The sequence below is a fragment of the Argiope bruennichi genome, chromosome 11 (assembly GCF_947563725.1).
Source record: "Argiope bruennichi chromosome 11, qqArgBrue1.1, whole genome shotgun sequence".
Classification (NCBI taxonomy): Eukaryota; Metazoa; Arthropoda; class Arachnida; order Araneae; family Araneidae; genus Argiope; species Argiope bruennichi.
This window is the reverse complement of record NC_079161.1, coordinates 25,107,663-25,134,044: the sequence shown is the minus strand read 5'-3', so window position 1 is coordinate 25,134,044 and position 26,382 is coordinate 25,107,663. Positions and strand designations below refer to the sequence as shown.

The 26,382-nt window shown below is 26.4% G+C and overlaps 1 protein-coding gene across 1 annotated transcript; it reads right to left on the bottom strand.

Moving 5' to 3' along the window:
* Positions 1-282: 282 nt before the first annotated feature.
* LOC129957137 (integrin-linked protein kinase-like) lies at positions 283-24,797 on the bottom strand. Its single transcript, XM_056069301.1, has 11 exons — positions 24,433-24,797; positions 17,693-17,858; positions 16,754-16,849; positions 14,988-15,084; positions 12,618-12,698; positions 12,444-12,529; positions 10,112-10,343; positions 8,089-8,210; positions 5,783-5,882; positions 4,612-4,742; positions 283-2,920 (listed from the first exon to the last, which is right to left on the bottom strand). Exons 1-11 carry the CDS (start codon positions 24,519-24,521, stop codon positions 2,774-2,776), a joined length of 1,347 nt encoding a protein of 448 aa, XP_055925276.1. The 5' UTR covers positions 24,522-24,797; the 3' UTR covers positions 283-2,773.
* Positions 24,798-26,382: the final 1,585 nt, after the last annotated feature.

The window sequence follows — 26,382 nt, the reverse complement described above, 5'->3', positions numbered from 1 at the left end:
AAAGGTGAAAAATCATTGAGTAAATATATTTTTTGAAACTATCTAAAGAAAATATCAAAACGGTTACTCAATTCTCAATTAGTTTTTTTAATTTTTTAAATCATCAAGAGATGAACATTCTTACGTTTCTAAGTATATTTGTGACCAATTCGGCAATTTACGTCCAACGATATCCCATGTAAAGCTTCAACACATACACATTTTATTATTATCATTGGTAGTAGTAGTAAAGTTAAGTGTAGACCGGAATAAGAATAGACAGTTGAAAGGAGTCATCATTTTTTAATTAACATATTCACCACAAATTATGGAAATATTTTATTGCACATGATAAAAATATCTTAGCACTTGAAAACACCTCACATAAAAAAAAAAAACCTTTCTGGAACATTATCACATCTCAGTGACATACAAAACAAGTACAAGAGCAGCTAGTCCAAACATTTTGCAACTTCTACTTATATTCTAAATGTTAATAACAGAATTATAATGCTTCATATATATTTTCTAACACATTAATACAATGGCTTAGCAGGTTTAAAATTAAAGTTAGTAACAATTATTAATTCAGCAGAGATACAATAAAACTAAATAATTAACAAACCAGAGATCACACTTTTTAGTACTTACAAACACTGTAAAAAATAAGATAAAAATGTAAAAATAAAAAGATATATTTTTGATTTTCAAAGTTAGAAAATGATATCTCCAAGGTGAGTTATACATACACCAAAAGTATAAAATATATAAATATGATGATAATATCTGGAAAAATGCAAAGATGAAGTAAAAAAAAAATTGCTGAATATTTTTAGGACATAAATAAAAGATAAAAAGATAAAATGAAAGTCAATTAATAAAAGTGCCAAAAAATTTATCAAAACAATTGAGGTCAAACAATATATAAATCCTAAAAGAATAAAATCAAACAAATTTAATCTGAGGGATATTTTTTGTCAAAATAATTCATAACAAATTTCTTTGATGCTGAAAATATTCCAGATAAATTTAAAGCACAAAATAAAATTTAGTAAAGCTAAAATAATTTTAAAAATTAATTTAAGCAAAATTCAAATTAGAAAGAGCCTAGCAAAATTACATTTTATTTCATACAAATAAAACCAATAGCAGACATTAGAGGAAATATACATTTCAAAGCAAGATTATTCAAGGAATATGGTCATTACTTTAGATCTTACAGAATTTTTTTGTTATTTAATTATGAAAGTAGTTCATTACACAAGTATAGGAACTAATTTACTTATAGTTTTAATAAAAACTCTTTATAAAGGCAGTGATATTCTTTATATACAAGTTTCATTTCTCATATTAGAAAAGTTGTTATTTAAATTGTAAAAATAATACTCCAGAATTCTTATTTGATATACACTGGATATGTTTGTGACATTATAAGGAACTTTCAAGCTACTTTGGCTCGCTGTAGATTTGGTTTAGTAATCCAATATTTGGATTTTAAAAATAAAGTTATTTGTTGAAAATAATTGTACAATACTGAAATTTTCTGTGTTACCTAATATCATACATATCCAAGGTTAAAGGTACTGTATAATAACATACAAAATGGAAAGTCCCATTTGATATACATTCTCAAAAAGGTACCAAAGTTAATGACTTTCTTTCCTCAAACTAGTTTCATCCAGGATAATATTTAAATACTGCATTTAATCAAAAATGATAATTAAAGATATAAAAATAAATATTGAGTATCAAATATATGATAACACAGTTTTTTAAAAAGTATTCAAAATTAAATAACTAGTTTCAAAAACAGATCTTTAGCTGCTACAACTACACATTTTAAAATGCAACATAACAAACATTACAAATATGATAATTTATCTAGGTCAGCAACTAGAATGAGAACATACAAACAAGACATGCAAGATCAAATCCAAAATCTACACTCAGGATTATAGGCTGTTACTAAAACAAATTTAACAAGCTAATGCTGCCATTTGCCAATAGTAGCTCTAAACCTAATTATGTGTTTTATTTAATAGTTATCTTGTTTTAAATTTTTTCTATGTTTATTACATTTATAAAGACTTTTAACTTAGATTTTAAAAACTGAATTAAATTAATCTAACTATGAAGAAGAGTTTTTACTATGAAATGAAAAGAATATTATAATTATCAATATTTATAGTAAATCAATTAATAGTTAATTCCATTATAATTTTTTTTTATTACAAGAAAAAAAAAGATGAAAATACAATAGAGCTCTAATTTTTAAGATTAAATGGGACCAGAACTAACTCAGACCATCCAAATATTAGATTTTTCAAAATAAAATTAATTATTAGAGTAAGGTGGTTGCTAGAAAAAATTAATTAAATGACTACAAAAACAATGCTTATATTTTGTATATTTACATACTGCATTAAAATATCCCTTACTTGAATATATCAGTAAAAGTAAGTTGTTTTACTATCCTGACTCATTCTCTATTTGCAAGATTCTGTTTTCGGACACTACTTATTTTTCCTCAAAGTGATCTGTATAATTGGCAAATCAGATAATTAGAATCTGGATAGTTAGAGTACAGCTAAATATATAAATTTTGGTAAATGGCAGTGTTACCAAGTTAAGATTTCTGCAAATTCAACACGGGGCTTAAAACCATAAACAAGAACACAAAAGGTAAAAGCTGTAAATGGCACAAATTCCTCCAAGCACTGAATAAAGGCAACAGTTAATATACTTTTCTAAATAAACAACACATGAGAACTTCAACAAGTAACAGCATGATTTCTCATTGCTTCATTTTCTCGAGAATTGGTAGAATCATATCAAATGTGGGTCTTTTTCCTGGATCTTCATTCATACAAATTCGAATAAGTCTGGACATGTGCTGGGAAATGCCAGGAGGAATTGTTATCCTGAGACCTTCTAATGCAATCTGAAATTACAAATAAATTTAATAAGAACAATTTTTAAAAATGCACATATTAATATTTATTAATTTGCATAATCATTATTGCTTTAATTTATTATTTATTACAAATTCTTAATGTACCAATCAAATTTTTCTTTATAAAATAATTATGTTTGTAAGAAAGTTTATTATATTTCCATTTAATTTGAAAACAAACATGAGGACTATTTGGGGATGTACTTAATTTTGATCTGTGGTGACACCTGAATCAGCATTCCCTCTACAAACATTCTACTCCAAATTAAAGGGGCTATATTTGACTCAGATTAACTTAACCTATACAAGACACATTTACATTCTAAATCTTACATGGAATCAGACATTGAACACGGAAACCTCCAAGACCAAGACTTTAAAACCAGGCCACCATGGCCTCTTGTATGAAAACTAAACTAAATTAATTCAACAAATAATTAGGCTTTTAAAATATTAAAATAATATGTTGTCAAGAGATTGCATAAATATATACAAATGAATGTATACTGGTCTTGGGTTTTAAACCCTATTATGATCTAATTCTCAAAGACTGCTATTTTTGTATGAATTATAAAAGATATGAGGAAATGAATAAAAGGCATATCATAAAATGACAGTTTCCAACCTTAGAAAGTATTACTTAAATTAAGATTACATTCAGATGATGTTTATTGCCCCTATTTTATTTGCAATTCATAATTAATCTACTACATAAATGGAGCTGAATAATTATACAATTGTTAATTCCCCTAATTGTTCATTTATTAACCAATTTTGAATTATTCATTTCCTTATTCTAAAATACTAACACGAAATGATATTCTTATGGCCACCTATTTTTCTTCCTCCACTGCTTTGACCTATTTTAGTTTGGAATATTTAAATTAACCATGACTTTGTTTTTTACAATGCTCCTAGGAAGGATTGTTTAATGCTAATCAAAGAATGATTAAGAAAAATTTTAAGGTTTAAAAAGACATTTTCTTATCATTAAAAAATGAGCTGCAGTTGAAAAAAATTGAAATATTTTCAAATTTATTATGATATAGTAGTTTTTCAGTTTTTAATCAAATTACTTTACAATGAAACAAACAATAGAATATGAGATAGCGTAAATCTGAGTATAAAGATTTAATTGATAAGGAGGAACAGTTAAATGTATAAAAAAAACAGGTTAAAATATTTTACTATAGTATGAATTAAAAATCCATGAAACATTGAAGTGAATTTTGACTGATTGATTATTGAATCAACTCATTAAAATTATATTATATATTACAATAATTTATTTGTTTATCAATTCTATATGCATCGAAATTCAACCAAGAAAAATAATGAAAAATATTAAATTTTTAAAATTATTTTTGAGAAAATTAATGCTTTTTATAGAAAATATCTGCATAAATTACAAATAAATTAATAAATTTAAAATAAACATAATTAAATTTAAATTAAAGAAACCTACATTGAGAAATTCTAAAATGTTATTAGTTAACTAAATTATAATCAGCTAAAGAAATAAAATGAGATATTTCAGAATGACTTTCTTTATTCAGCAGTGTTACCCAAACAAATTACAGTTTAAAAAAATGTTAACTCGCATTCAATTAGAGTATTTAAAAAAAAAGACTCCAATCTGAAAAGATATGCAAGTTTTTCTGTCGGGTCCGTCTCATTACCTTCATTCCACATTCCATTGCCGATAAATCTGAGAAAGGTACTTCACGAGTAGCCAACTCCCATAACAATATGGCATAGCTCCACATATCAGCTGCTTTCACATTTATCTCTTCTGGTTTCTTTTGCAGAGCTATGGGGTAGAGAATAAAAAATATAAATCATACATCACTTTAAAAGGAAACATTTCAACATAGTATGCTTCATTTAAAGGTAAATACAGCTTAAGAGAGCTTAATCATAAAAACTATTTTATTTCAACAATATTTTAATTATTTATTTATCCTTTTTTTTACATCAACAAGATTGCAATATTATACACTGTAAAGGGTTGTGGCTAAAACTACTAAAGAACATGGTAGAAACTTATTTGGAACTGCAATTTATCACCTTTAAAAAATTACAGTTTGGTAATTGTATTGTATTCTTTACTTTAGTCACCTGTGTCATTTAGTTATAAAAGATATCAATTTCAAGATGAAAAAAAAATATTATGATTACACATTCTAAAATACAGGTATTAATTTAACTAAAACTTTTTTGTAATTAATATTTAAAAAGTCACACCAAATTTAAAATTCCAATAGGGTTCTAAATTGTGAAAACTATATGAAAAAAAAAACATTTCATATCTTAGATAGCATATTAATTATGTTTTATTTATACAGAGAAAGCATCTGTACATTATACAAGATGGTCAAAAAGTTTCCCTATTAATTTAAAAGTCAAAAGTTTTTGTGGCGATAAACACCCCCCACCCTTCATTTTTTAGATTTATAAATTTCTAAAATATACAATTAAGATTGAATTAAATTTGTAGAGTTTTAATTGGAAAGTGAATGTCTGGTTATTTGCTTTCAACTTCAATAATCTTGCATCTTCTTCTATATCCGTTCAATTTTGAGTTCTACAATGATGGAATATGTTCTATTGAACAAAGCTAATATGCTTTGGAATATTGTTCAAGAATACACAAAATGATGCATATATGACTACAATTTTTTTGTCTTAAAATGAAAATGTTAACTGATTACATGTATTTATTCAGTTTGAATTCTTGTCTATAATCAAATTTTTCAATCTGAAGCAGAAATTAAAGACAAATAAAAACTATTAATCTTTAAAAATCATTGATGCATTTTATAGACCACTGCATATTTTATAATAACTAACCTTCTGGAGATATCCAGGCAGGACTGTACATTTTGCCCTTCTCTTGGAAAGAAAATTTGGCATCTGCCATATTCACTCTAGCCGTGAGATCATCATCAATCTATTAAAAATTTGTACATTTATCAAAAAATATACACATGTTTTATATAGAATACACTTATTTTATAATAAACCAATTATTATACAAACACAAAAAAAGTTTTAAAGAAAATGTATTGTAAATAAAAATATTAAAAGAAAGTATTTTCTTAAACAAAAGAATAAATAAATTCTATCAATTTCAATTCAACTGCCACAATAATTATTTAATGCAATAACCATGATTTAAAAAATATATTACTAACTAAGATAAATGCCATAGAATGGAACATTTAATACTATTTTTAACTAATAAGTTGGATAGGCTGAAAATTGAATTCGGTATGAAATTTAATATAATAGTAATAGATTTGTAGGATGTTCATTCAACGAAATATGAAAGTGCAATAGCATGACAACTCTGAGAAAATGTCCTTCAAACTTTTTGCATAGCTTATATAATAGTAATTTTCCCCCCACATTCAGCAGCCCAATGGCATGGTTGTCTAGTCAATCTTAAACTCGAGGTTAGAGTTTAATCCTTGGAGCATCTTTTTTGTTTTCTTCCAAAATTATTCAGATTAAATTAAAAATGTTCACATTGTTTTAATTAATATGTTTTTTAATTGTTTATGTAAAAATAAATCCTCATATTTGAATTATGATTTAATTTTTTTAAAGAAATTTATAAATATAAATGTGTAGGTGTTTTTTTTTAAATTCAGAATTATTTAAATCAAATTAATAATTCATATATAATTTTAATTAATATGTAATCTTTTTTCATGCAAAAATAAATGTTCATTCACGTAACATGTAATTTATAATTTAATTTTTAAACAAAAAATAATTATAAACATAAATGATTATCATTATTAATCATAATTACTCACATCATAACAAAATTTTATTCAATATTTCCAGATATTTATTCTACACTCAATAATTTTGAATCACATGTAAGAATAAAGTTGGTAATTATTATAAAAACAATAGAAAGGAATTACATTTTGACATCTTGCACAATTGATAAATCATGATTGTTCAAAAGAGCAATATTACTTTAAGAGATATATCAGAAAACAAAAATCATTTACATTCAAAAATATTTGTATTTCATCAGAAAACTGAGAGTGTATCAAGCATACTGATTATCTTAGCATCTTGAAACGTCTGTCTACACATTCAATAACTAATATCTGCTTCCTACTTTCTTTCTCTTTTTTTTTTTTTTTTGTTTTTTTTTTGTTATTATTATTATTGGGAAAATTTTCTTACAGATATAAAGAAATTATTAGATACTTTTTGAAATTTCAGATATAAATGCAGTTTCATTGATATAAAACAAACATTTCATTATTACCAACTTCCAAAAATTTTAAATTTCTCATTCTTTTAAAATGATAATAATAATTAAAATTATTTATAACATTTAAACTTATATTTGTAATTAAATTTCTTTTTAAAATGAAATAGTTTTTAAAGGTGAATAAATATTTCTTTTTGCATAAAAAATGAAAACACATTAATTAAAACTGTCTGTAACTTTATTTAATTTGACTATTTTGAAAAAAAGGATGCATTGAGGACCCGACTATGACTTCCTGTTTATGAAGGAATTGTATTGACAATCATATTGGGCTCATGAAACACAGTACAAATTACTAATATATCAACAATGCCATCATCATGCCCTCCTCTAGTCAGATAAATATAGTATTAATATTAAACATAATTTAAAAAAATTTTAATATTTTTAAAGCTGGAATAGTCAAGTCATTTATTTTTTCTTTTCATTTTAAACAAACACACAATGATTTATTTATAAATTTAATAAGAATCAGTTTTCTAATAACTACCTATCTATTAAATCTTGCTGAGTATAAAAAGTTATAGGCATCAATTATTAGAAAAAAATTAAAGTGAAACAAAGATACACAAAAAGAAACAATAACATGTACTATTATTTGAGGGGGGGAAAAAAGAAAATCATCAATACTCATAAGAAAATAAGCATTTTAAACAAATCATTTTTTACTATTACACAGACTATTATCTCCATCTATAAATGTAGAATTATTTTATGAGAGAAATTTAATATCCAATTTGGACATTTGTGTAAAAGAAATTATAAATAAAATAAAAATTATGCAATTATTAAATTAAAATCTACACATATAGTTACAATATATATGCAAAAATTAGATATTCACATTATTTTAACATACCATTACATGTTTACTACTCAAATACAAACGAGGAATCAGTGGATCTAGAGTATGGAGAAAAGCCATTCCTCTACAAATATCTATAGCAAATTTCAAAGCTTGGGCTGTATCCACAACGATTCCTGAAAAGCGACACATATATAAGGTACTATAAATTTTATAATATATACATATATAAATGTTCAAAAGAGAGAAAAAAAAAAAAAAAAACTTCAGAAAAAATTAACTAACTGGCTTTGATCATTCCGAAAATAAGAAACATTTAGAGACTTAGAAGCAAATACATAATTGATACACCTTTCTATTACAGTTAGTGCATGGGTGAGATAAATATTACACTTTCATTAAACAAATAATTTTTTAAAAAAAAGACCAACCAGAATAGCCTTTAAAAAAATTACACCCAATTATAAGGAATTAAATACACTTACATCCAAAAAATGCATAAATCTAGAATTTACAATGCAATTTATAAGAACATAAACTTAATAGCATTTGCAATTATAAAATTTATCTAGATTTAAATAGATATTTTTATCTATATACAAAGAATACAAATTATTTGACAGATACAAGCAAAAAAAGACATTTAGACAAAATTGTGTGCTGTCCAATATATTACATACATATATAATGGAGAATATATGTAATATGTAGTCCATTGGTTCATTGCATGTTTCCAACCTATATATATTGTTCATTCTTGGATTCTGAAACCTTCTGCATTTTTGTGGATGTGTCAGGTGTCATTTACTTTATCAAAAAATGGGTGAGAGGAAAGATGAAAGGAAGAGACATTTACAGTTAGCAACAGGGTGAACTCAAACTATTCGAGAAATTAGAAGAAATAACCAGGTTTTTTTTTTTTTTTTTCCATATTACCAATTAATGAAGTGCAAGTGCTGAAAAGTGCTAGTCACAGGATCCTGGAATGAAAAGTATATATTGTAAGGAATTTCTAGTGTTTCTTCCTAGAACATTCAAGTTCCATGATATGAAGACACTTTTACAAGTAACACAAAGGGATGTTAGATTAACGAGTCCCAACCTTGACAACAAAACTGAAAATTCCAGAAATAAAACAAATCTTGTAAATAGATCCATTAGGTATGCATCTTTCAAAAATCCTTCCATCATATTCTATACTCTGACACAGAAATCATAAACAGACAGAAAACAAAGCTGAAATCGATTGCTACTGAGTCAAGTGACAATCATCTGAAACGAGTTCAAGTGAATAGTTGAGTGAAAATTCTCAGAGCAATTTATGCTTTTAAGCTAATCTATTATCAATTAATTGTTTGAGAGATACTTTTTATTCCAAGTGCTGTTTTGTGTGTGCTTTGGATGAGTTTTGTTGCCTGTGTGTTCGAGTTTTTGTTTATAATAAAGCGTCTTTACTTATTACTGAGTTTGTTAATTGTACACCCACTCAATCTGAACCCTTGATTTTGAATTTTCTGTAAAAATATATATTTCAATAAAATTTTGGGGGCAAATTAATGAACATTAAATTATCTCAAACACCTAACTTTTCTATTTTTGAATTTTATCTTACTAAGCAATCAAATAAGGTACAAATTTAACCTTTTTTTTTTTTCTTCTCATTTTTATATAATTTTTATTTTTAACCTACTTCTATATAAATTATAAGAAAAAAAATCACACATAAGAAAGTCATATTTAAGCACTTATATAACATAAAATTTAACACTAGTACTACTCATTAAAGCATTGGATAAAAAGCATGGGCATTAATGGGCTAAAATCCTACTAGCAGGATATAATAATGCTGAATTTTTAAAATGAACATATACAAAATGTGGAGTTATCAACCGATAAAAGTTAAGTGTGCTTTATAATTAATTATCACATAGAAAATCACTTAATAGAACATATTGATTTTATTTAGAAAGGAATTTATTTGAACAGAAATGAACATACTGCAATAGTTATTCATTGGAGTTTTTAAAGAATAAAAATGATAGTTGATTTGAAATTCAAATTGAAACTTTTCTCTTACCAGTTCCTTCATGTAGAACAGTGTAAAGTGATCCAAAAGGCATATATTGGTTGATTACAACTAAACTTGGTGGATGGCAACAACAGCCTATCACTGGCAGAACATTTGGATGTGAAAAGATTCGGAGACGTGGATATTCCTCATTAAAATCTCGAGTCACACGAGGAATCACTTCTCTAACTTTCAGGATTTTAGCCACAACATCATTCTTCTGCCATCTACCTCTCCACGTCTGAATTAAATAAATAAAATATTGAATACTGCTATTTTTATGCACAATACTATTTCAATGTTTGAGTATAATTGTGCCTTTATTATTTAGTTATACAAATAATTAATGAAATCTGTCTAATAAATTACCTTTTATTCAAAATAAAAATAATTTGAAAGCAATCTTTTATTGATAAATTAAATTAAAATGAGCAAAAAATTTTCACTTAAAATTTTGTAATTAAAAAAAATATATAAAACTGTAATGCGTTAATATAACTCAGAGCATAAAAGATTTTAATCTTGCTTATAAAATTTCTATTTTGAATAAAAATTTAAAAAATTTCATTTTTTTTAAAAATATTTATTAAGATTGAATTTCCTAAATATATTGTTGTTGTTTTTTCTTCAAAAAAAAGTTATTTTTATTAATTTTCATTTTTAATTACTTTATAATTTATCACTATAAATATAATGAAATTCTGTAACAAATTTTTCTCAATTAGACTACTGGATGGTCTCATAAAGAATCAAGCCTAAAGAAAAATGATTAACTACTAAGTAACTTCCAAAAACATAAAAGAATTTTCTTGTTTGGAAATACATAACTGTACATGATTTCAGAACTTTAATAAACTAAGAAGTTAATGAAAAATAATAATTATGAAATTTTATTTTCATAAACAAAAAAATATTTTTAAAAAACCAAAAATTTGCAGTGAATTTTTGTTTTTTCATAAATGGGAGTAATAATCATAAAAATGAGGAAAAAAGTACTAATATAATGATAAAAATTAAGAAGACTCTTTGATGCATTTAAAAATTGCAGTGAGAAAAAGTCAAAATTAAATTTGTGTGTGAATGAAATGGATAAAATTAAGTAAGAATGAAGCAGACTTAAAGATTACCCTATTTAAGGATGAAGCAAGTGTATTTCATCCTTACTGGTATTTCTATCTGTAAAATTTTTTTCATGATTACAAACGTTGGTCAAATTATAAAAGTTGAGTGTTATAATCTTTAATGCAGTTATAAGAAAAAAAAAGGCATTTTTTTTTCCAGAATTAATTAGTAGAAATAACTTGAAATCTTTTTTTGATTCTGCAATTTCCATAAAATTTGTTTTAAAAATATTCTTAATTGAAATTCTTTTTTGCTCCTATGTATTAGAAAGTCATTTTTGATAGGCCAAGAGAATTTCTGTCAGAAAAAAATGTCTCAGAAAGTTATCTCTGAAATACAGGTGAATTTAAAGAAGCTTTGCTATTGGCTAAACTAAAAAAACAAAATGCTATGTGTGAATGATAGTACAAATACAAATATCTAGATGTGAGAAACACTAAAAATTTTCATAAAAAGCTTCTTTTTTTCCTAAAGATGCATGAAATCTCTAGTGTTATTTTATAGATTAGAAATTATAAACATTTCAGCAAAAATTATTTTATAATGTAAAACTCCACAGACTACAATCTCGATCATGTAGGTAAGATAGAGGAAGGGGGAAATGAGATATCCACAAATAGTCTAAATTATTTAAGATAGCAAAACAACTGACTTTGACTAATAGAATCAAGAAGTGATATTTTAATACAATATGGAAGTATATTAAATATAAATATTGCTCTTGCAACCATTAAATTAATTCATTACAAGGAAATCTAAGCTAATTCCTGAGAAATAATCTTTGCTTCATCAATATCAGGTTATTCCATTATTGAGATTGAATCTGGAATAATTGGATTTTTACTGCATACAGGGAAAATAAAATAATTACTAATTAAGCAAATATTAATTACTAGTTAATATTGTCAAATTAATTATTAGTTAATAATGTCAGATTCATTATTATTTGCAAATCTAAAATGATATAAACATGTTTATAAATATTTAAGATAAATAAATCATAACTCTTTCAAGAGGTACGATTTATGTAACTTAGATTTCTCATTAAATATATCATCAATAGAAAAGGTTCGACAACAATGTGTGAAGATGCTTATCCGAATATAATATGTAATGTCAACATTTAACACAGAAAAATCAATTATTTAATTCAGAAACAAAGTACTAATGTCTTTTAAAGGACAATAAAAATTAAAAATGACAGCAGAAGAATATCTACCTCTCCTGAAGGGGTCACAGCCAATTTTACTTGAAAACTTATTTCTTTAAGATTTATTCCAGAGTGCCGAGATAATGTTGCATCTCCTAAAAATATATATCTTAAATAAATAAATTATATAATAAGCAAAGTACTTTAAATAATCAAGTCAGATTTTATGAAATGCTGTCTTACGAGATCTGGTTTTGGTGCCCAGCCAACTTTGATCTTTATATGCAATTTTTGTTGTATCTTGGCCAAGCTGGACAGCAAGGTCTGAAAAGGAAAATTGTATTACTTTTAAAAATCAAAATAAATATAATCTAGTTTAAAAATTCAAATATTCCCAATAATATAGTTTTAATTTTTTTTTTTTTTTTTTTTTTTTGACAGTGGAACCCAGATTGTAGACAAGCTTAATGTTATTGACAGAATAGAATAATGCCAACATTTCTCATTTAGTCTAGCCCTTAGCAAAATATTAAAAGATTTTCACTAATATATAATAAACACGAATAAAATAGAATAAATGGGGCAGAATAAAAATGAATTGTTGACATTTTTTTTCTAATCTTCCATCATTTTCCATTGAATTAAGAAGTGGTGAAACAATTCCTTTCAATTATTTAATTTATATATTTCTTATAAATGGAATTCATGGATACTGTTGATTCCAATATGTGTAAATTTTACCAGGCAAAAACTTTTGTTTTATATAGATAATCTTAACAAACACACAAATTGTTGTTCTGAAGAAAATCCTAAGTTCCAGGGGAAAGTTCAACATAAAAAGATTTTTCAATACATGGAAGTTCAATATGTAAGGCAGGGGTGTTTGTGGGACCCCAAAAAATCCCCTGAAACATTTACGGACTTACTACCGGCATTTTGGAGTTTCGAGAAGGGGGGGGGGAGAAATGAAAAATTACAATTATGAAGTATTGAATGACCTAATTATAAAAGTTCAATGAATTACTTTTTTTGCAAAATTAATAACCATAAATTTTCAAACATATAAACTACTACATTTTATGCAAATATTTTAAATTACCTAAATTAATTCTTTTAAAAAAAATTATCTAATTTCTGCTGCTTTTTTTTTATTTTCTGATGTTTGTGGGCTTGTCTTTCTTTTGTGGTGAACTTCATAATTGCAGGAAGGTTGACTTTTATTTTCCTCATTTACAGTTGAAGAAATTTCCTCGAGAACTGCACATGCAGAGGTAGAAGCAGTTTGCTTTTCTGCTAATGTAGAAGGTTTTTCAGAGACTTTTATAGGTGAGTCATCTGAAATACATGTTTTTAAGTCCTCTTGATATGTTTTCCAACTTCTGTTCATATTCAGTAAGAGATCTTTGTGAATTGGATCAGTCATTGGATTTTTTGAGCCATATTTTTCACATGAGGTTTCTTTAGAAGCCATTAAATCATATTTAATAGTCTGCACTGCATCTAGGGAATCAATCTTAAGAGAGGTTCTATAGTCAGTGACAAGTGTATCCATTAAGTTGAATGCACTTTCCACTAATGGGCCATGGAAGCAGCTAAGGCAGGCTTTGACCAACTTAGCCAATGTAGGATACTTATAATCATTTGTGAAATCATCTTTTAAATTAAAAACTTTAGACCAATATTTATCAATTGTACACTTGACTTGATTTCCACTTTCATCAGATGTGTAGAGCATTTCTTTGGTGATATCAATATCACTCTGGTATAACCTTATTTCAGCTTCTACTTTTGACTTTTCATTATCACTAAAAATATGGGGCATAAAAGATGATAATTTTTCAAAAGCTAATATTGTACTGGTTTTACCTCTTAGCTCTGGATCTAATGCTGTAGAACTAATTAGATATGAATTTTTAAGGGGTAATTTCTGTTTCATATGCTGAAATTTCTAAATGAAATTCTCTTGCGTACATAAATAAAAAAATATTTCAATAAGCGAAACGAAAAATTTACACGTGCATCAATAAATGAAACGAAAATTTTACACAGCGGAGAAAAAAAAGTTGCGAAGCGATCAATGACAAATAGCTAATACGGCGAAAAATTCCCCTTCTCTACTTATTGGCGCCACGCCAGTAGAGATAAGACCTTTGAACCCAGAGTCACGTTATCGCACATCTGGTCGAACGAAGTCTCCCCCTTTTTTTTCTGCCGCGCCTACTTGCCGAAAAGAATCCAGAAGAGAATGTCCGAGAACCGGGGGAATGAGTCATAACTCGCAATAAGGAAAGAACAAAAAAGAAGTTTTTTCCCCCTTTTCACGCATTATCACTGCCTTTGGAGAAAGAAAGGAAAAGTTTTCACCACACACACTGACCTTGCGTTTTCTGCTTTAAAAGCAAACAAAATTACCCAGATCAAAATAAATAATTCATTATTATTCCTACTTCCTTTTGAACGACGATCCCCGGAAATTCCGGGGATCGAAGTTCAAAATCCCCGGAATTCCGGGGTTTCCCCGGAGCACAAACACCCCTGGCTAAGGGTTTGATTACAATTTGAATTATTTCAAAGAAAACACCAAAAAAAAAAAAAATAATAATAATAACATACCAAGTAATTTCTGGGCCATTGCACCCTTGCACTTATCTAAAGGAGTTTCGCTATATTTATTTGATATAGCTACCAAAGCACCATTATTAATCAGATCCTAAAAATGAAATATTTTTAAAAGTTAATAATATAAAACTTCAAAAGTATAACACACTTGAATCAATTTTAATACAAAAGAATATATAGTTATGGAATATATCAAATCCATCTAATATTTCCTTCAAAATATAAAATAATTTAAACTGATAATTTAAAGATAATTAATAATGAAAAATATAAGGACATTTTACTTAATTAATACACTAAGGAAAGAAAGAAACCATCTTCAAAGAGTTTAGCATAATTTACAATTAAAATTTTATCATATCAATTTTCTTAAAATTTTGTTATATTCATGTATACTACCTCTCATTTTGCGATTATTTATAGTATTCAAATTCTATAGTTTCAGAAATTCATGTCTGCAAACCCATTTTTTCCAAAAGGAAGAAGAAAAAAAATGTTTATAAAATTTACAAAAGAAAAATTTTATGCATTCGCTAATGACTAAAAAGAAATGAGAAAATGCATATGCATTATTTTATTTTTAGTCAAACAAAATAATTTAACACTTATTTTAGATCAATTCATATTAGATGCTTTCAATTCATTTTGTTGAATATAATTTTATTCTTTTAATAAAAATTCTAAACAATAATAAAGAGGCACCTTTATTTTGCAAACTCTTAAATTCACTACAGCATCATCAGATAAAAATTATTTAAAATTCTGCTCTCCTTTTTTTCCCAAGCTGATTTTGGTTATAACAATGCTATGATTATTAGAAGGTTTAAAATTTTAGTTTCAAATTTAAACTAAATTATTGCTATTATTTGGAGAAATGATTTTTTAGAAAAATGAATGAAAGACTGGAGTTCTAGTTCAGGGAAATTTTCTGCACCATTGATTTAACAGATTTGCAAATTTTCAGACCACAGATTTCTTATTAAATTAGTACAATTTGAGTATAAAGTGTCAAGAAACTGAACATTGATAGCAGATTTTCTAAATTTTTAGATAAATAAGATGCATTTAGTTTTTAATGTGACAATACATACATAGTAATATTTTACAATAGCATTAATTAACACAATGACATTTGTAATCTTTTTTATAAATTATAAATGAAGATTAAATGGACATACAATTTTAGACATTTTGTTGCCACTGTTAAATCAAACAATTACTAATTGTAGCATTTTAATTTCTTTGTAAAAAGCAAAATTGTACTCATGTTTAGAAAAAAAGCTTTCAAATATTAAAAAGTAAGAAAACATGAAAGATAGTGTTATAAAGCAATTTTAATAAAAAATTTTAATTATAATTCACAAAGCAGAAAAAAAAATGCTATCAGGTCCCCATTATTAGTCATTCAGCCATTATTTTCCCCCCCTTGACTTAACTTGAAACAAGAAAATAAAAAAAATTATATGATTTATTACTTAATATATTTTTCTATTAGCAATGACCTACTCAGTCAACAACATGAATCCAGGCACAATTCTGCAAGTGAAGATTCATCCCCAAGATTTGGAGAGTAATTACTAAGTTCTGGAGGATTTTCCTTTGAGGCTTAACAAACAAAAAAGTAGCCTATATTGAAATCCACTCTAATTACAAAATCTCATGAGATTTTTCCCATTCCAGCAATATAAAATGACTATCTTGTTAAAAATTAACAATTCCATTAAAAATATTACAATGGAATAAAAAAAATAGATACATACCTCTGCTATGGCTTGATAACCCCAAAAGCAAGCATAATGCAAAGGAGTATTCCCATGTTCATTCACAGCATTAATGTCTGCTTTGTTTCTGAGCAGCTGGAAAAATGATAATTTAAGAATAAATAAAATTACCATATATCTTTATTCTAAAACTATTTTTTTGACATTCCTGGAAAGAAGAGGTTTAATACTACATTTTTTTTTCATATTTTATAAATCAATAACTAATTTATTCACTCTAATTGCAGCTCCAAAGTTAATTTTTAAATTACTAGAAACAGATAGTTTAAATGAAAAAAAAAAATGCTCTGAATGAAATAAATTATACATCACTTTATCTTAAATAATAAATGTACTAATGAAAAAATTATAATAGCCAAATTTTAATACAGTTCTCTGCACATATTAATAAAATATTCTTAATACACTAAAATTTTAAACAAAAAAAAAAGCTCTCCTTTTTTGGCAATTAAAATTATTTAAATTATGAAACTTTATATAGCAATATTACAGATCACTTCAGATTATATCAAATGCCCTCTTGATGAATATCCACCAATCAATGAACACTATTTCAACAAATTGTTATAAAATAACAAAATTAGAAGCTTCATAACAATTTTACTTGTAAAAGAGTTGAGTTTTTTTTTTTTTTTTTTTTTTTTTTTTACATTTTACCGTGTCAAAATTATTCAACTAATTATTACAATAGTACTGTGTTAAAATATACACTTCATAATTTTTTTATAAGTACATTTAATAAGTCAAACAATTCTTTCTTTAAGCATAGGAAAGAAGGAATACAATTCATTAAGCAATTTAAAGCATTTTTTGAACTTAAGCAAATGTCTAGTTTTAATTTTTTAGAAATTAGTTAATCAGCTATAATTAGAATAGACAACCTGTATATAATTTGGGAGTATTTATAGTGACTTTTACCATATGAACTATATCTCGATGCCCATGAGCAGATGCCAAATGAAGTGCAGTATCATCTCCTAAATTTGTGGCATTTATCCGACAACCTCTAGCAATCAACATTTCAACTATATTAGCTCTTCCCTCCTTAGAAGCCCAATGTAAAGGACTGAAGCCATGATCATCACTAAAAGATAAAAATACACTGTAAATATTATAAAAAAATACTTAGGCCAAAATTTTATTTAGTTTTTAGTTATATATAACTAAAAACTAATTTTTACCAATAAATGGAGAAAATACAAAAAGTATTGCATTTATAAAAAAAATAATAATAAAAAAAAACTTTTGATCTCTTAAGTTTTGAATAAAAAAATAATAATAATAATGTTTACTTATGAACACAAAACCACAAAAAACAAGAATGATGAAATTTAAAATATCTGCATATTATAAATGGAAGAAATCAACATATATGGAATCTTAATATGATTATCTATAAGCACATAAACATGGCAATTCAAATATGAAATAAGATAGACAGAAGCAGTATGACATATGATTTCGCTTAAATCTGCAAAATGGTCAATCAAAAAATATCTAGATGCTTCTTATTGCATATAATCTATAAAAGATGAATATAAATGAAATATTTCCTTCAACTTCAAAGCATATTTTCTTTATAAATATGTAGACTACATTCACATAAAAGACTTTATCATCTACAAATCTACATAATCTTCAAATTCTCCAACTTTAACCTCAAATTTTTAATTTTGTAAAAGATTCTGAATAATGAGAAATCTGCAGGTTTTAAAGAAAAAAAATTTAAATTTCAGACAAATCAGGTGAAAGTTACAGGAGATATATGAGGAAAAATCATAAGAAATTATTTTGATAAATGTAAACATGACAAACAGGTCAATCGGTCAACATTTTTCTTCATTTGATTTTTAATTTCAGATATTAATACAATAACTTCGTTCAAAAAAATATTTTTGTTTTCTCTTTTCTTTTTTACTATTAGGAGTGATAAAACAAGACCAAAGAGTTTAAAATCCATGTATCAATTTACATGTATAATTACAGGGAAAAAATAGAGAATGCTTGAAGTATATTATTTAAAATAATCAAAAAATATTATATAGGTTTAACAATTCATATTATAAAACAAACTTAAAGCAAAAAATTTTGGAAATATCTGATAAAAAGAAGCCTTGCTTATTTCTTGAAAATTCCTTCATAACTGAAAGCATAAATAGCATGATGTTTTTAATATTTTAAATGATTCTGAATAATGAGAAATCTTTAGTTTTTAAAGAAAAATCATAAATTTATTCAAGATTTTACTAAATAATACTTTAAATAATTGTTAAGAATGATTTATACTTTAATTACTTAAACGAGTACAAATAAGAAAATTAATTTACTGAAATATTTTCAAACTTTTGTTTCAATATTTAAAAAAAGTATTTTATCATAATCAAATGATATTACATAATCCACACACACAAGGAGTATTTTATTCAATAATGTTTCATTTATTCCTGAATTTAATGCTATATAAATTAGTATTTTTCATAGAATTTTACTTCTTCATGCTTTTCTTTAATAAGAAACCACACAAATCAAATATTGATTCATCTTGTTAAATATATTGATCTTTTTAAACACATTAACAGGGTTGCCATTCAAAATTGTAAAACCAAATTCCCTGCATTTTCCCTGTATGTATATTCAAGATATGAGAAAATGCACAAATAGCACTCATGAGAGTTATAAAGCACTATTATTTTAAGGAGTAGAAAAAGCAAGGAAAGGAAGCAACAATTTAACATTATTTGAAATAATGATCAATTAAAAGAAGTTTTATAATTATGTACCAAAAAAACCCCATTCTCTTTGTTTATTATCTAGAATTTAGTAAGACCAAATTGATATATATTAAGGGAGGAGGGATATTACCTCTCATGCTCTTTAATTGTAAGTCACACAAAATTAAGGACAGAAATGTATTATGTTCTTTGATGCAGTTACAGAAATCTCACTCATGTTCAATAGCTGCAGTTTGGAAATTAATGGAAAAAGACAAAAATGTCTTGCACATCGAAACTGAACTGATCTGTAAAGAAAAAAAAATTGGAAAAGAGCAGAAAAGAAGCAAGTTTTCGCACTGCACAATTGCGAATAGTATCATTTCGTTTTTAGAAGCTGTATCTACAGTCTTTAATTCAAGGAATCGTTAGAGATTTTCATTTTATAGACATGAAAAAATAACTAAGAAACTTAAAATTCCTTGTATTTTCCAGGTTTTTATGAAAATTTTCCTACATTTTTCCTGTTTTTATTCTATTGATTTATAAATTCCCTGTGCTTTCCCAGTTTTCAAAGTTCTTCTGGTAGCAAGACAAACCTGGCTAGTTTCAAAATGCAAAAAAAAAAAAAAAAAGCATTTTAATATAAATTAGCATTAAATTACTATAAATTAGCATTAAATTACTATAAATTAGCATAAAAATTACTAAATCAGGACTTTTGCAAGAGAATGTTTTTGTTAAGTTATGATGCCTGCTAAAGAAAGTAAAAAGAATGGTGTCCTAAAGCCTAAATTATTGTTTCTTATCTTAACTCTTTAACATCCAAGCACTTTTCAAGTGGCACTCCCTTTAACATACAGACTTTCTCAGCGTGTCTCTGAAAGACATGGACTCTTCCTAGCTCAGGGGCAGTTACCCCTCGCACTCTGAAGTAATAAAACTGTTGACGCTCTACCTTGAATAATTGCCTTGCGGTTTTCGACAATGAGATTCATTTTCCATCAGCTTACGAGTTTTATTCTAATGTATTTATATTTTTTAGTGGGAATTGTTTCGCTCATCATCTTTGTGGTGTATTTTTTTTACAAAAAATTTGAAATTTATTCTATAATTTAGAAAATAGTTTTTTTTTTTTTTGTAAGTTTTATGTTAGGCTTCTAAACCATTTAAATAAAAACTGGCTTTACTAGCAATTTCAAAAACATCTTTATGTTTCATTTAATTCTCAATAAGCTTTTACATTTTTTAGTTGCCAAAATTAAATAATATGTCATATATTAAAATGTAAAAAAGTTTTACATAGTAATGTAAAACATACATTATACATATATCAATGCAATTAGTACATTTTTTTACATAGTATAGATGTCAATGCTTTTCAGTGATAAACAAGATAATGTTTTAAATCTTCATTTAATACCGAAATAAAAACAATCGTTGGATAAAAAAAATGTTATTGCTCTTTTTGAAAGATGTTTCGAAAATATGTTCTTTCAACACTCAGCTCAGATTTTTTTTATTGTCTTTAGCATTTTTTTTTTAGTATAAACGATTATCTTTATTGAATTTTCAAATACAAAATATTATTTTGCATTTTCGATAGTGATACTAAGAGAAAAGTTTTAAAACTTTAATTAAATTTTTAAAGAAGTTTTCACATTTTTTTTCTCCAAAACCTTACGCATTCTTGCTTTTACATTAAATAATCGAAAAAGAATGTAGGGTAAATATAATTCCAAAAATATCTTCATTTTGCCACTCATTTTTACTAATCTTTTAAAATATAACTATTAAAATTTTTTTCTAACCAAGGGAATATATTACGTCAAACGTTATAAATCTCATCTATCGAATTGTTTCGATAGATGAGATAACATATTTTTAAAACTTCATTTAATACTGAAATACAAATATTTATGAAATAAAATTCGGGGGAAAAATTACTCAGCGAAATATATTTCGAAAATACATTCCTTCAGTTTTCAGCCTGAACATTTTACTAAAACATTACATTCTTCATATACTAAATATCAAGATTAAACACATTTAAAATTACATTCATCATAAATATTATTTTTCTAGTATGAATTGTCATGTTGAATTTTTCAAGCTGAATTTCTGATTTTAAAATGTTATGTGAAGTTTTCTATAGTATTGTTAAATTTTTGAAAGAAAGCTTCATATTAAATTTCCACAAATTTACACACGAGGGAATCATTTGCAAATTTTTGATAATATGTACATTATATAACATTTTTTGACTCCTCATCTCTATCTCTCTCGTTCATCTGACCCTCGTTAGTTTCATCTCCTGCTTCTTTGCTTAGAATAAACGAGAGATCAGCTAAAGTATCATTTTTTGGCCAACCATCATCTTCGCTGATAGATCACTGTCACTTTCATCAGAATCAAGTAAAATAGCTTTAATTTCTTCTTCAGTGTGTTCACGATTTCTTTTACTCATAATGAAGAAATAATAAGCGTTTCAATACAAAAATTACTCTGATAATCCAAACACCCTATTCACAGTACATAAAATAAACAGTAGAAATTCACAACTGAAGAGAAATTTTCAGAATGGCATTCTAAAAAGGAACTCAGTATTTATATAACTTATCTCACTCTTTGAAGAGGGCGATAAAGAATACTCCCAATCTTTTTTTTTTTTTTTTTGTCTTTTAATTTTATTTTAAAAGCGGTAGTTTGTACATGGCCTCAGAATTTCCGACAGTCCTTTGATGACAGAATAAGATGCTTGGAGTGTAAAACGACTTTCTTCCATAGTAACAAGTGTCGCTACCTATTTTGTGAGAAAACTGCGATGTGAATAGGCCGCATTGACAATGCAATGGTTTGTCTTTATATCATTACAATAGTCTTACTACTGAAAAGGGCTTCTGATGCTTGTCCGAAAAATAAACAACGTGTCGGTATCCTTATATATCATTCATCGTTACCAGAGAACTTCAGTGGAAAATTTCTTTTATAAATGGCCATAAAATCTTTCCAATTTTGAGCTAACAACATGTGAAAATAGAAACTAAAACCCTTTCAAAATACAAAATATACGCCAACAACCTATTTAGTGAATCCATCCTTAACCCCTACCGCCCTAAGGCACAGGGGAAACTACTGTGAAAAAGCCACGATTGTCGAAGATAACGAGGACCTCCTGGAGTGGTCAGTAGAGTACCGCTTTTAATACCCATCTCCCCTAAAACGGCTAGCAGCCGCCCCAAACGGACCCACGTGGATGTTATTGGATAAATTCTCAAACCGCCCCGCTGGAATCGAGAGGGTTAAAGACTGTTTGATGGAATTCAATTAAAACTTGAACAGTGATATTTTAGATTCTGCTCCTTTGAATTCATCAATTTGAAATTGGGTAGTGCTATTTGAAGAATTTGTGCATATATATAAATATGAAGATGACCATTGTATTAAACAATAGATTTGTAAGAACTTTCATTCATATACGAAGAACATAATTTTATAGTGACAAGTATTTACAAATGTATTATGCGATAATTAGTTTTAGAATAATGAGCAGTGTTTGGATACATTTTTGATGAACTGTGCACTAATTTCTTTAATGAGCAGGTTACCTATTCTTGCATATGTGAACATGATCTGAAAAAGGCAATAAGCTATATAAATAAAATTTGGCACGAGGTCTTTTATCGAAAATTTTGTATATGAATCAAATATTAGCCTCAACAATTAAAAAGAAATTCAAATTGCACACTTTCTTTTTCTTCACTATAGTACATGACACAAAACAAACTATATTATGTAAGTACATAAGAATAGTAGTCTATGTAGTAAGAACATTCTAGCATATTTTCAAAAGTTTAAACAGGATATTGAATTCAATCACGTAAACTATAATTAATGATACTAAGATGTCACATTTTTTTTTTAGATTAGAATAAAATTAATACAAGGTGTGTGTGTGTGATATGTTATAACATGATGCTGGCAATCAAAGACTGATAACTGAGTCATCAAAAATGGTGGTAGCACAATTCCATTATCTCAAATATTAGCAAAAATTTCACTTGCTCCAACAGGAGGAATAGGTTATACAGGGAAATCAGATATGTGGTGAATGTACCAAATAGTAACTTTTTTAAGATGAAAAATTGGCGAATGTGTTAATTTATTTTTTAAATTTCTTATTCTATTAGTATTAGTTACTGTGACGAAATTTTGTTAGAACTTAGTTATTACCTACTTTACTAAAGAACAAAATCATTTTTGAACAATTTCGCTTTTTTTGTAGAAAATTTCATCTTGCTTTTATATAGTCAAAATTTTACATAAAATAAACATTAATTTATAAATTTACAGTAAATACTATTTTAAGCTTTAACCTAGCTTACAAAAAATTTCATTGAACAGATATTCTTTTAAAAGTATATGCATAAAATTGAGTAAATTTATTCATTTCAAAAAATACCTTACAATTTCGAAGTCAACAGATATTTTTTTTAAAAAATATACAAATCCCTGTTTGAGCAATTCACAAGTTAATCAGATTTGACTTCAATTAAACAGAAAATTCCAATGAGAAAATAGTTGCAATCTATACATCTGAAATATGAAAAATAGGATAAATTAGATGTTAAAAATTCCAGTGATTTGTGGAAAAGAAATTAACAATTATTCTTCACAGAGATAACACGTTAATTTTTATTTAAAGCAAGTTTTCACAATAAAACAACCACAAAAATAAGATTAAGTAATTATAAAGCTAAAGTAAAAATTAATCACACAAAATTGTGAACGATATAAAGAATGCGGCAATTACAATATAAATATGATGAACAAATATGTAATTATTTACGCTAGTGCAGTAATAACAAAACTATATAATATATGAAAATGACACAATAGAACATTAACATAACACACACTAAAGATAATAAATATACAATAACTTACCCTTGATTCATATCATGTTCTGTATCATCCAGCCACACGCGAACTTGGAAAGCATTTCCTTCCCTACACCAATGAAAAATATCTTCCATAATTTACAAAATTTCACTTTATTAAACACTAAAATACTTGAACATACGACTGCTTGAATTTGTAAACAAATGATAATCAGTTTAAGTTCACAAGTATTCTTTTAATGACATACAAAATAAATAAGCGTGCTCATACAAAATTGAAATACTTGGTTGAAATAATTCATTGATTAAAGTGAAAGAAGATGACACAATTTCCTATTGACTTCTTTTACAACCACACCTCCGCGAAAAATAAAACAAAACCATAAATGGAATGCATGAGGAACGGATGTCTGTATCTTGCACTCATCCTTTCGCTTTCTGCTAAACAACTGCGCATGATCCGTAAACCCGACATAACTCTCCATAATAGCCGGCTCAGCAGCAAAGAAACTAAATAAAAATTCTAAGGATAGTATTATTAACTCTGATCAATGTTTTTAAATGCATAATTCTGAAATTAAATAATGTAGTTTTAAAGAAATTGTTTAGATTTTTTTTGATCATACAGTTTCTGTTAAGAAACAAGTGATAATTTTAATCAACCAGAAGTTAGTACCAAACGATTTTCGTTGACTCGTAATTCATTCAAGCAAAAATGGTGAAAAAAGGGAGAACCGGGATTTGAAAAGAGACAAGAACAATTTTCCTAGAATGCAATGCACCATGGATATGTAATAAAAAAAAAAAAGAAGAAAACATACTTTTCTTCAAAGAAGGTTGGTGTAATTCTGAAGTCGAAGTCTCACTGCTGTTAGATTTCCATTAATAATAATTTTATTCTTTCATAATAATTTTAATTGGCTAAAAATTAAATGCATAGTTCGAAGTTCAAATGAACAATATTAGAAAGAATATAAACAATAACACATTCCATTTTCCACACAATTTTCAAGATATCTCGAAGTAACAATGAATATTGCTGTATTTTAACTCTGGCGTTTCATTCTTTTTTTGTATGTGCATTTATATAATAAATAAAATCTATTCTGATTCACGATCTATTCTGATTCACGCACTTTTAATTTGAAATTTCACAAACAAAAGAAAACGAAACAGAGTTCGACATCAGATTTATTAGTACCTTGAAGTTATTGAATGTTTTAGATGATTTTTTTAGCTTGAGTTACGTACAAATCTAACAACGGCAAATACAATATTTAAATTTAGGTTCCATCGTAGATGATTGTTTAGATCTTTGATAGGTATAAATTGTTTTATGTTTGTGGGTGTGGAGCGGCACGCACCTGTGACATTTCAATATTCTGCATCTTTGATCTAAGAGAATAAAAATTACTTTTTTTTTAGGCATAATTGTAGACGTATTGTCGTTTAGGGTTCTATGCTTGAAAGATAATGGTTATTATTCGACTAAATGGTTTTTTCGGATTATTAATAAATTTTAATAATTGTCCTTCACTTATGCTATATTTTAATGCTCATTTTATAAAAAAGAAATTGCACCTTTTAATATTGTGCTAAATTTTTTGGTTCTGATATATTTGTTTTCAAAATTTTATTACTGAGTTTGGTAGTTTATCGATATTTTATGTTTAGGATCATCTTTTCCAGTAAAAGATTTCGATATTTTTAGGTAGATTCCTTATACTATGTCTACCCATTTCAATGGTTCTCATGACAAGACTTCAAAAAAATTGCTGCAGATTTTCACCGATCATGGTCCATAAAACCTTCGAATCCTCAGCCACCCTTCGTTTAAAAGTTATATATAAGTATAAAGCTTTACCCATGTTATCTTGTTGACAAGATAATTAGAAATTTTTGTTTGGATATTAACCGACTTAGAATATGTTGTAAGAAAGATGAAACCTCGGATGAGTTCGCAGATGGACCATCTAACGGCCGTATTCACCAAACC

Excerpts from the sequence above, each read along its gene's own strand:
- LOC129957137 (XM_056069301.1), bottom strand. The coding sequence starts at position 24,521 with ATGGAAGATATTTTTCATTGGTGTAGGGAAGGAAATGCTTTCCAAGTT. Across the intron at positions 16,850-17,692 it reads ATCGAGATATAGTTCATATG|CTGCTCAGAAACAAAGCAGA; the intron begins GTAAAAGTCACT and ends TCATTTTTCCAG. Across the intron at positions 2,921-4,611 it reads CAATGGAATGTGGAATGAAG|ATTGCATTAGAAGGTCTCAG; the intron begins GTAATGAGACGG and ends TTGTAATTTCAG.